A 12473-nucleotide genomic window follows, 5' to 3' on the forward strand; every position below is an offset into this window, starting at 1 on the left:
TCAGCCCTTGGTTCAGATTTAAGGGGTTCTGGTTTTGTTTCTTCTTGTAGGAAAAAGCCCCACGACTGATGGTTGTTTACATTTTACAAACCTTTAAACGGACCACGGTGGCTAAATTAAGCTGCGAAAACGGAAACGCTGCAACAAGTTCAATCGGATTTAGCCCACCAGCTTTAATAATAGACAACTGTGATGCTGAAATTCGGGCAAATATGAGATTCGTGAACCTCACGTGCACACCGCGATTGCTAATAGCATGGTGTTAGCAAACAAAGAGCACCGCTGCGCCGCTACCAAAAAGGCTGCACAACGCCGTAGCAAACTCTCGCTGTCGATAGTGAATAACCCCTTTTCTCTTTCGCCTAACGGGTTTCTGTGTGCGCAGTAGTTCCGTCAAACAACCTCACTGACGGGATTTATTGCGAGTTGTGTCGCCAGCCCGCAGCAAGTAGCTAAAGGTAGCTAGCATTAGCTGTGGTCATTCGCATCAAAGATACGGCATTGTTATGCGAACCACTCCCATCAGATTCACGTAGATAAAAGTATGAGAAAGGCTTTTAAGACTCCGGTTAGCCTAACAATAAAAGACCCGAGCAAAGTGCCGAACTGCACAATCGCATTAGCATTATTAGCGAGACCAAGTGCTAGTCACAAAAGCACAGCTGGGCTAGCTTAGCAGGCTAGCTTATAATTAAGAAGTTCGAGACAGCAAATAACGTTGTTAAATCGGAGCGCTGACAAATCCAACTTAACACAACCGTGCTGAATCGTAGAGGGAAATGACAACGTGGAAAGCAGCACTCACTTTGTAGTTCGAGTTTACTACAAGGAACAAGGCAGGTCTCCTTTTAGCAGCATGGTATGTGGACAATGAAAAACACAGCAGCTGTGACGTATAGACGACTGGAGGATGTTGCCATGGGGACACATATGGGACAGATGAGGAGGATGGTTACATTACAGAGAAATGAATAAAAAAGGATACATGAAGAGTTAATAATTAAGAATACTTTCATTTTAATAATTGAGTTTATATTATTTTATAAATGTAATGCTGCATTGGTATACATACATATAATTATTTCTATTTTTGGAACCACATACAGCGTGAGCATTTACAAAGACAGCCCTCCTTTATTGTGTGAGATAAAGCTGAACCCAGAACAGTGTTGCCAGCTGCTACTGAGGCCAATAACAACTCACCTTATTCCAGCTGTCTCAGCATCGTCTCAAATTAAGGCGAATTATAAAGCATTAAAAAAACTATTACAATCATGACAAAAAGGACCAAAACATTTTGGTAACAGTATGGTGGACAGTAAAATACAAACAGTAATAAATTAAAGGGGGAAAAAACTCAACTAAAAAGGTACTGCACACAAAAACACAGTCAGTAACTAATAGGACTGTACTTTGATGAAACTCATCAATGCTAGTGTTAATATTAACATTAAAAAAAAGTGCATTTCATGGGTTTAAAATGGCTTAAAACGCCATACTGTTGTGTTATCTCCTGTTAATAAGCCCTGAACCTTAAATCGCCAATACTGATATACAGTTTTCAACATTTTGAGAATTCATGCTCCTACTTTATTCAGACTTTCTTTTAGATTCATGCTGAACTGGAAATTTCCCTTCCAAAGGACGCTGTTGCATAAAGAAAACGAAGTTTAGCTCATTTTCAAAACAAGCTTTGTTTCTCTTGTCCTCCCCTGACTTTGCCACTTTAGCAAATAAGAGACGATTAAAATAAATGAGCTTAGATTGATCCTGATACATGGGAAGGGGAAGACTGATGGTGTAGGCAAGCAAAATGGATGATTACAACTGTCCCTACTTGATGACAAATGGCTCTGCATTGTGCTGGAAAGAGGTAGTTTTTTTATCAGCTTGCATCAAAACATGTTGGGAATATCACAGTGGCCGTCCTTGTCATCATCGCTATCAGCATTTTCATGGTTTTCTCTCCTGCACTGATTTGGTCAACATAAAACATGTGATGCAGCCAGAGAGTGTTGGAGGGAATGTGACAATTGGTGGGTCTGATATTACATTGGTCAATATGATAATGTTAGTGAGGCCAGGTGTAACTTTTAACAGCATTCTACTCATTGAATTACAACATTTTACCAAGTAGATCCTAGTTTATACAATTCCTGAGTAGTACGAATGGATATAGAGCAGTAAAGTAAAGGCTACACTTCTAAACATTAGCGTCAGATGACACCTTGAATTCCACACAATGTGTCTTGACCTGTACTGGGCCTTTTTTGAACAAGCATCGTACTGAGTTACAATGTGAATATCGATAATTGAATGTGACAGATTTTGCTGCATATTCGTTTCTTAATTTTAGTGTTTTTTTGTGTTTATTACTGGAGTTCAAATGGCATATGACAGAATACATTCATCAACATCTGAAAAGGAAGCGTGGGTAATTAGTTGCAGCCGAATTTAAGACGATCACCGCCCACGACCGACCAACCAGCAAGATCTGCCGGACCAAACGCCACCCAACTGCCCCATGGAGGAGAGGGAGGAGAGGCAAGATGGAAGCTAAGCTAACACAGCTAGGACCTGAGTCTATTCCACTACCTAGCATGCTGCTGGCTTCGCAGGAAAATAAAATGGATGAAATAAGACTTCAGGCGAACCCAGCAAAGGAAGGTTGGTGACTATTGGGCCCACATCTTCACCGAGACCTGGATCCATCGTTCTTCCCAGATCAAGCTGCTCTTGACGGGCAGACAGCAGGACAGAGAGCAGAACTCTGATGGGACGAGAGGAGGTGGACCCTTTTATTTACATCATGATGCTTGGTACTCAAATACAGTTAAAGTTGATGGACAAGTTTTTTTCTGATATATATGTTTAAGGATAAGATGTCGGCCATATTATCTGCACAGAGAATTGTTTTGTTGCTTGATGTTTTGGCTACTTCTGCATTTTGCATGACAATAAATTATCCTTGAATCTTTTAATCCTTGAACAGCATCCTCCCAAAAAGTAATGGCTCATTAAAACAACAGAAAGTGAGTAATCTGTCCAACTGCCAAAATGTCCTATCTCCCTGTACCTGGGATCCTGTAGGAGTGGTGACTATTTATATTAACAGTTCATTGGTGGCAAGGAGTTTCATTTATATGTTTTATATAAGGCTGTAAAAAAAAAAACAAGAACAAAATAAATACGCTTCTATTTTAATCAATACAGATGTATACATAGGCCACATAATGGCCTGTGTTTCACTCATAGAGTCATCACCCAACAAGTCTTTTTAGGCTTCAAGTCAATTTTCTTCTCTTTTATGTGTGTCACTACAGTGATTGTGCCTTAGGTTCCAAGTGTTGCCAAAATGCATGTAACCTACAGTCAAGACTGCGCCTGAATGCATCCATTGTAGGTACTAGTGGAGGACTAAAGCTGCTGCTGTTGCTCTAGTGTGCTGCTTTTACTGCACAGCCTGTGAGTTATAAGTCCATGGGGTCTGGGCACTTCAATGTTCACGGTAAAATAAACAACTACAAAAACATAGAGTTAGCTCTTATTGTCACAATTAGTTAGTGGACAAATCTATTTTCAATATTGATCAGAACCAAAACATTGTACTAATACCAAAACTGTATTAGTGTATTAGTAGCCTAATTTAACCACAGGTGGAACACAGTATGTGAACCCCAGACTCCAGTGTTAAAAATGTGGCTTTTTGTACACCTTCCTATATTTATGTTTGCATCAGGTTTTTTTACCGTGTATAAATGCCATTTTTGGGAGAAAAGCGGCGCATGCTCTATTCAGCCCTGGTGACTTTTACTTGGACGGACAATCCAAACAATATAATTTTGGAGGAGCCGAAATCCTGTCAAACTGGGAATAGTTTCATTGGTGGCAATGGAATATTAAAACTAAATCAAAATGAAACTCATTGCATTAGATATAACAGACTGGTGGAGGAGTGCAGGAGTTGAAGATGTGCCTATATGATAATGATTTAATGAGGTATTTAGGGGTATGAATTAAAAAAATCATATCCTGAATGATCACACATGGAGTCAACTGTTTACTAAGTATATGGTGATTTGAAAGCACAGAGAGGCTTGAGTCATTTAAAAGAGACAAATAAGGTGCACCAACATATCGTACACATTGAAAATTACCCTTAACCCACTATGCTGAGGGGTAAAATGAAATGCGGTAGATGATAAAAGTAGATGGTTGCAACTTTTTTTTTTGTTTTGATTTAGGAGGAGAGGTGGAAAGGCTGTGCAGGCTCAGTGCAGAGAGCTGAGCAAGTGTCCTACCACAGATATCAGTCAGCTTGATGAGCCAAAAGACAGAAGCAATTACATCGAGAGCAAGAATAACACAGGGTTTAGGAAATAAAAACATTACTATAAGGACGCACCATGACAAGTAAGGTTTAAAACCTCATTTGAAGAGGAGTAATTGCATTGGATGTTATTTATGAATACTGAGGTAAAATGCTCCAAAATGTCTGTGTTGATCTACACGTACAGCCTCCCTCCACTTCAAGACTTTGCATTTAAATTGGAATATCTATCCATTCATATGGTGTAAATCATTTGACACCATATTCTTCATTTATCTTTCATGAGTCTGCCTTTACATTCCATTCTAGATCTAGAGAAAGTGAATCGTATTACTACCCGGCTGGCATTGCCTGCCGATGTGTTGCAATAAAAAATTGTCTGGTAAGCAATTACTTCTGAGGCGTGCTGAGCAGATTACATTTAAAGAAATGTCGGTTACACTTCCATTGAAATAAATATGTTCATGCAATTTAATGAAGATAAAAGGAAATGTTTTTTTTGTTCAAATTTATTCCTGTGTTTGTTTAGGGTTGCTATGGCTTCTTCAGGGTTTCCAGGAGTCTTTGTGGAAGAGGATTCCAATGGATAGGACAGTTAGCATTATTTCAAGTGGATGCAGTATCATTAACTTGAAAATGTACTTAAAGTTAGTCCAGACACTAACATACTGTTCATACAAAGTTTGACGTAAAATGGTGCAATATGTTAAATCTGGCCAGAATTTTAGTTTGAAACATTAAAAAAATTAGCAAACATTATCAACAGAATGTGAAGAGGTTATAGTGTCGTTGTCAAAGACATCTTTGTATTGTGTTGCACAGATATGAACAGAGCAGGCTAACCAGCTAGCTACTTCCTGTATTGTTTTGTAATTCCACTTGTACCTCCAGATGATAATAAGTTATTAGATCATGCAGCAACCTCCGGTTCCGGTGCTGAGTGAAGCCACTGTAGAAGTGTATTAAAACTTGCATTCTCTCTACTGACCATCAGTGGGAAACTCCTCCAGTTTCAAGAAGAAGTCTGATTGTATGGAAGTCTATGACAAAATGAATCTACTTCTCACTTGATTTATTCCCTCAGTAAACATTGTAAACATGAGTTTATGGTCTCAATATTTAGTTTCAAGTCTTCTTCATTACAGCATGATGTTCATTTAGTAAATTATGTTCCATTTAGAGTCAAATAGACCATAAAGTGGAGTATGATTTAGGGTGGGGCTACACAGTGATTGACAGGTCTCTACCAGAGCCGTATACGGCGTCTCTACGGCACTCCTCCACATTCCAAATATGGACTTCCATTATTGTCTGCAAAAAAATACAACATGGAGACGGCCGTAATCCAAGATGGTGACGGAGACATTGCTGAACTCAAGCCTTCAAAATGGCAGTCAACAAATCAATGAGTGACGTTTAGATTACTACATCCACAGTCAATATATTACATTTTTAAGCCGGCACAAACCACAGAGCCTGGAGTCACAGCAGGCTGGTGGAGCCGTGTTAAGGTAGCAATAGAAAGTTTGCTGATTCAGCAGTGGGTCAAGGCAGTCCCCCAGATTCTGCTAACTGAATTAATCCTCATTGTTGTCATTTGACAAGTTTGTACCTTTTATCCCCCTTTTTGTGTGTGTTCCAGAGAAAATGTTACAGTTTGAGCCAGAGTATTTTTTTGAAACTTTTTTGGACGGTTAGCAAGACTTGAATAAACCCATGTTATGGAAAATGAAGCTTAGCGTTAGTTCATGCGAGACACGGAAGTCATACGCCCCCAGCTGTAACCAGCTGACAGCCAGCCGATCGAATCATAGCTTCTAATCAGCCACACACCAATCACTGCTGACTCTCACCAAAGGCAGTCCATTTAAATATGACTCCCTTCTCACTGATCCTTGTTACACCAACGCGTTACGACCATACCGCTGGCAAAGCTTCACCTCCTCCACCCCAGCCTCCACCCCATTTTAGTTTAGAGCTAACCTTACATAACAAATGTTGAAATGGAATTTAAATTCTAACCTCGGGCTCATTTCTGTATATCTGTTTTGACTTAGTAGCTGCTTGGCCATCCAGGGAGCATGTCAATAGCGGAGTCCCAGCGCCAAGTATAACTGTATTTCCATTGTTGCAATAAATGGATCAAATCTATGACGCAAGTGTTCCTGACTGAACTGGTGGGGTATTTGGAGTAGGAGACCCCTGAGGATGCTAATAAGCCAAAGCTCATGGAGAGTATATTGGTGAGATATATGAGAAAGAGAGAAAAAACAAAATGAGCAAATTAAACTTTAGTTAGAAAAAGATTGTAGAAACCAAGGTCTTGGAGGAGGAATATCCAGAAGCCTTCTGTGTAGTCAGCCATTCTTAGACTAAAGCCCTTACAGACCCCACTGCTGATGCTGAGCATGATTTGTAAGCAAAAGCACAGTTTGTAAAAGTGTCTAGTTAACTCTAAGGCCACAATATCGCCAAATTGTGTGGATCAGTTGCCAGCGTTGAGACACATTGATCAGGGAGCAGAAATAGGATCCCACTCTGAGCCCTCTTAGGGAGAGAGCAGCTCTCTTCTCGACTTAGTATATGGCAGTCCATGAGCAGATAGTTCTGTCTCAGTGTTGTCTAAAGCACTACGTATGGCCCATTGGATACAATAAGTGGGCCACTTAGGCATTTGGAAAACTTGGGCATTAGGAAAACTAATGTAATGAGACACTTTTATTGGTTTAAAACTTCATCAAGATGTGAAAGCATTTGTGCTCATATCACAATTGTCAGTTGGTAGGGAAACTTAATCGAAAAGTCCCTGTAGGTCAATGGACCCCTGTGCCTGGGTTGGAAGGGTCTTTTCTAGAGTAGTCATAGATTGTGTGGGCCCTCTGCCTAAAACTAGGAAAAGTAGTGAGTTTTTGTTGACGCAAATGGATGTAATTACTTGTTTTCCTGAAGTCCTTTTAAGAAACATTAAGACTATCACCATCATAGAGGCATTAGTACGTTTCATTTCTCGATTTGGGTGGCCAAAGCAAGTGCAGAATGACCAGGGAACCAGTTTTGTGTCTGTAGTCTTTCAAGATGTCATGTGTAAGTTTTATCTGCTTATCGTCCCATGAAGCTCTTGAACAGGCTCATCAGACTTTACAAACTTCGTGAAAGACCTAGAGAACTTGTGTTCGGCCATGAGGTTAACTGGCCCCCTCTAAGAAGAAAAATCAGAGCTGAGGATTTTCATCAGCTGTCCTCATAACGATAGATGTTCACAAAATACAGTAACACACACACACTTAGTCACACATACACAGCATAGTAATAAGCAAGGTTAATAGATGAAAACTCTATTCATTAGCCCTTGACGTGTTACTGAGCCATGAATAGACCGCTCTCAGCGCAGCCGGAGATCCAATCGCTCCCATATAGGCTCTCAGGTCTGCCACTTTATATGTTATGATGCTTCAGTCATGTTAAAATAGTGCCTCTATTGGAGATATTCTCAAAAAAATGCAGATGGCATGTGTCTGACAACTTCCAATTTCCTTTAAAAGGCGTAACTATTTATAAAACTTCCAGGCACTCTCTCCTTGGCGTTTTAGACACAGCCTCCATTTCCCTGATGGATTGGCTGTCATATTCCGACAGTGCAGTGCTTCTTTCACTTTATAGACGTGTCTGTGCTCCTGACTGTGCACTGCAAGCTGTAGTTTTTCTCCCTTATCGTGACGCCGCTCTTTCCGGGCCTCCTCAAGTAAACAAACAAGTAGCACAGCTGAATAATCATGACTTTGAGGAGGGTTGAGCTCAGGTGATGGAGCTCAAATGCCATGTAAGGTCATCATCACTCACTACCTCACTGGAATTGTTAATTACTTCCATGCTCATAATGTCATGAGAGTGGTATGCATGCATGTGCTGTATGTTAGTGTGCAAGCAAATAAAATTAAATAAGATCACATAAGAATGGGACTTTTTTTTTTTACAGTGATAACATCTTCAAATGATTAGTCGAAACAGGATCAAGGTTCATGGTTAAGATTAGAATCAGGATTGAATTAGGGACAGTGATTCCATCTTGAAAGCTGTCCCTTAACACCCATAAACGTTTCCACTGCAGTAACATAAAAAACACAACATACAGCCCTTATGGACAGGTTTAACTTTTGTCTCAACTGTCCATAGATTTCCTGGAACTTCATTCACTGCTCAGGAGGTGATGCAAGTTCTTTGTACTTTTAGAGGTTGATCTCATCTCAACAAGGACAACCCTGACCACTATTTTACAACTTTATGTTTATTAAAGGGGATCAATCCAAAATTCAAGGCATTGATAGAGCAGCAAACAACTGTTTGCTATGTAAATATATAGTGGAGTAAGAATTGCCGCATGAGACCTTTCAGTTCTTTAAAGTGAGACTATGTTGCTTTTGAAAGAAAAATTATTAACATATTATTTTTCTTAAAAATATGAAAAGCTCAACTCACCAAAAAATAAAACACGCTTTTGCTCAATTCCTTTCCTTTAGATATTTGAAGCCTTACTTGTTGTGAGTTAACCAGTATCTTGTATTTACTAATGCTATTTGTGTAACTGATTTGGTTAGCTGAAAATATTGGCTTCACTCAACTTGTGCTTTTGATACACTTCATTACTGTAATGGCAACTTGTGGCCACATTAGCTACTGGTTAGCAAATAGTCTCTCTCTAATGCCTTTTTTATATTTGCCAGGGCAGCCTGTTTTCAGATTTAGATTTTACTTAATTTCCATCTTGTCAGATGTTAATAATACATTTTATTTCTACACCCCAATATCACAAATCAAAAATTTGTCTCAAGGGGCTTTTTAATCTGTACAGTATACAACACTCTCTGTCTGAAGACCCTCGATTCAGATAAAGACAAACTCCCCCAAAAAACCTTTAACAAGGAAAAAATGGAAGAAACTTCAGGAATAGCAACAGAAAGGGGATTCCTCTTTATGGACGGAGAGACATGCAATAAATGTTGTGTGTACAGAATAACCAACATAATGAAAATACAGTAGAGACAATCCAAATGACTAAATAAAATATGAAAAGAAATTACAATATAGTCTTTAATCTTGAAACTTTAGGGTTTTTGTGAGGCTTTTTTTGACAGGGCAAGGCTAGCACCTACATTGATTCTGTATAGTGAGACTCTGTACCTTTCAGCCACTTTGGGGCACAGTATTCACTATTCAGTAAAAGTTACATAGGTTGTGCTGGAAATCGCATACTAACATGCTAAGCATTACTCACACAATAGATGTGTCCCAATCCAACGGCTGCAGCCTTCGGAGGAGCCAGCCTCTGTGGTCTACGTCGGTCGCGTCCTTTGAATACCGCTAAGGCTAGACGAGCGGTCTCTGAAATGAGACGGTCTGGTCTACAGATGATTTTCTGTTTGCTTCACCAGCTTTTCGCGCTCCCACCCTTTTGCCGCTCCTGTCTCCTAGCAACCATCTGCGGTTGTCATAAAAGAGTATAAAAGAGGTAAGTTAAAAGATTAAAATGGACGAGCTGCTGTAAATAGCACAGTGGCTCCCAGTAGCTTTAGCTGGTTAGTTAATAGCGTCACGTAACCAATAATTTTAACATTAACATTTTTAAGTGTGATCTGATCAGGCCCTTTGTGTTTAGTTTTAACACCTAAAAACCCAATAATTACATTTAAATGTGAATTCTCCCTTTGCTGGTCCACTAGCCGCCATGTCGATTAAAATCAAAATCACCTACATCTGTATTTCTTTCAATCATTTTCCTCATTTGTTGTACATCATTTGTTCCAAATTGCTTTTTCAAAGTCATACAGATTAAAAAATAAAAATGAATTTGGTAGTGGGCATGGTCTCTGCTCAGCTGCAGGGGAGAGATGTGTGGGAGTGGTTCAGGGGAACAGTGCCATGGTGAGTTTAATTGGCACAGCTGGAACTTGTTGCTTATCACACTTCATCCTATTAAGCAGTAGCAGGCTGGAGTTCTGGTTGGTTGGAACTCACACACAGATGCTGGGGGAGATCGCGGCCATGCATCGAGAGCAGATGGAGGTAAACCGGCGGCATTTGGAGGCATTCCACAGCCAGGTGGAGAGACAGACCCGCGCTTCACAAGATGTCCGCGGAAGACAACCCCCAGACCTTCCTTGAGATGTTTGAAGGGACGGCGGCGGCGGCGTGCAGGTGGCCGGCGGCAGAGTGGTCCCTGCGCCTGCTTCCCTTGTTGTCAGGGGAGGCCCAAACTGCGGCGCTCAGCCTGTCAGCGTCCTCACGGGGGAGTTTCCGTCAAAAAAGCCGTCCTGGATAGAACTGGCTTCTCCCCTGAGGACCACCATTGCCGATTCCAGGGCACGAAGTGAATACCCACGGACCATCCCTTTGTCTATGCCCAGCAGCTGAGGGACACGGCAAGCAGGTGGCTACAGCCAGGGGAGTCCGCTGGCGAGCAGAAGATGCTGGAGAGAATTGTGATCGAACAGATTGTGGAGGGGCTCCCAACCGGGACCTCGGAATGGGTGAGGTGCCACCAACCTGCGGACCTGGGGGCGGCCATCATCCTTGCAGAGGATCATCTTGCCGCCAGCACCTTCCTCCGGTAAGGATTCAAGGGGGTGTACACCAGGCTATGGTGGATTCGGGCTGTATGCAGTCTATGGTCCACCAGAACCTGGTTCGGCCCAGGGCTTTGGTAGAGGCAAAGTGGGTGGGGATAAGGTGTGTGCATGGGGATGTTCACAGGTATCCTGTTGTTCCAGCAGAAATTAAACAAAACGTATAGAATTAAGGCTGCGGTTAGCTCCCGCATGCACACCCACTGATTTTGGGCCTGGGTTCCATAGATTGGTGGGGCAATATGTGGGTGTGCGATCGCGACCAGCAGGGACATGTGGTATGTGTGCTGTGCTCAGTAGTGATGCAAGGTTGTCAGACACTGCTGACGGGGAGGGGGAACCTGTGGGGCCCTCACAAGGGGCCCCGCAGGTTCCCGAAATACACTCCATGGAAGATTTTCACTTGAACAGTCTCGCGACAAAGCTCTACGCTTTGCCTTCGACCAAGTGATAAAATTGATGGTCAAATGGTACACCCTGACACACCACCGACATATCCACCCTTTTCATTGGTTAGGGATAGACTGTATAGAGTGAGTCGTGACACTCAGACCGGTGAAGATATCACCCAATTGTTGGTGCCGGAAAGCCGTCGGGAAATGGTTTTCCAAGCGGCTCACTATAACCCAATGGCTGGTCACATGGGGTATGACAAAACACTAGACCGGATAATGGCCCGATTCTATTGGCCTGGGATTCGGGGAGATGTGCGCCGTTGGTGTGCCTCTTGCCCTGAATGCCAACTAGTAAACCAACCGGCTATCCGAAGAGCGCCGTTGCAACCATTGCCACTAATTGAGGTCCCATTTGAGCGCATTGGCATGGACCTCATCGGGCCATTTCACCGGAGTACACGAGGATATCGCTTTGTGTTAGTTCTGGTGGACTACGCAACGCGATATCCTGAAGCGGTGCTGCTGCGCACTATCTCTGCAAAGAGTGTTGCGCAGGCACTGTTTCAGGTCATCTCCCGAGTTGGAATCCCGAAAGAGATTGTGACCGACCAGTGCACCTCTTTTATGTCACGCAGATTAAGGGAACTGTACGGATTATTGGGCATCAAGGCAATTCGGACTAGTGTTTACCATCCACAAACCGACGGCCTTGTCGAGCGTTTGAATAAGACCTTGAAGTCCATGATCCGTAAATTCATACACGATGATGTCGGAAATTGGGATAAGTGGCTTGACCCTCTGTTGTTTGCAATGTGGGAGGTGCCCCAGGCCTCCACAGGATTTTCTCCCTTTGAGCTGCTGTTTGGCAGAAAACCATGTGGGGTTCTGGACTTAGTTAGGAAAACTGGGAGGAGGGTCCGAGCCCAAGCAAATATGAAATTCAATACGTCCTGGACCTGAGAGCAAAACTCCACACACTTGGGCAATGTTCACGGGAGAATTTGCTCAGGGCCCAGGAGCGTCAACAACGCCTGTACAACAGAAGGGCAAGGCTGAGACAATTTGCACCGGGAGATAAAGTACTTGTATTACTTCCCTCTTCCAGCTCCAAACTGCTCGCTAAGTGGC

At 42.1% G+C, this 12473-nt stretch overlaps 1 protein-coding gene across 4 annotated transcripts in view; it reads right to left on the bottom strand.

Moving 5' to 3' along the window:
- The window catches only part of phf14 (PHD finger protein 14), a 99502-nt gene extending 98608 nt beyond the window's left edge, over positions 1 to 894 (bottom strand). For all 4 annotated transcript variants that reach the window (XM_054605402.1, XM_054605403.1, XM_054605401.1 and 1 more), the window contains exon 1: positions 806 to 894. In XM_054605402.1, the coding sequence (XP_054461377.1) occupies position 806 (1 nt within the window). In that variant the 5' untranslated portion in view covers positions 807 to 894. The remainder of the gene's footprint in view (positions 1 to 805) is intronic.
- Between the last annotated feature and the right edge of the window lie 11579 nt (positions 895 to 12473).

The sequence above is a fragment of the Anoplopoma fimbria genome, chromosome 10 (assembly GCF_027596085.1).
Source record: "Anoplopoma fimbria isolate UVic2021 breed Golden Eagle Sablefish chromosome 10, Afim_UVic_2022, whole genome shotgun sequence".
Taxonomy (NCBI): Eukaryota; Metazoa; Chordata; class Actinopteri; order Perciformes; family Anoplopomatidae; genus Anoplopoma; species Anoplopoma fimbria.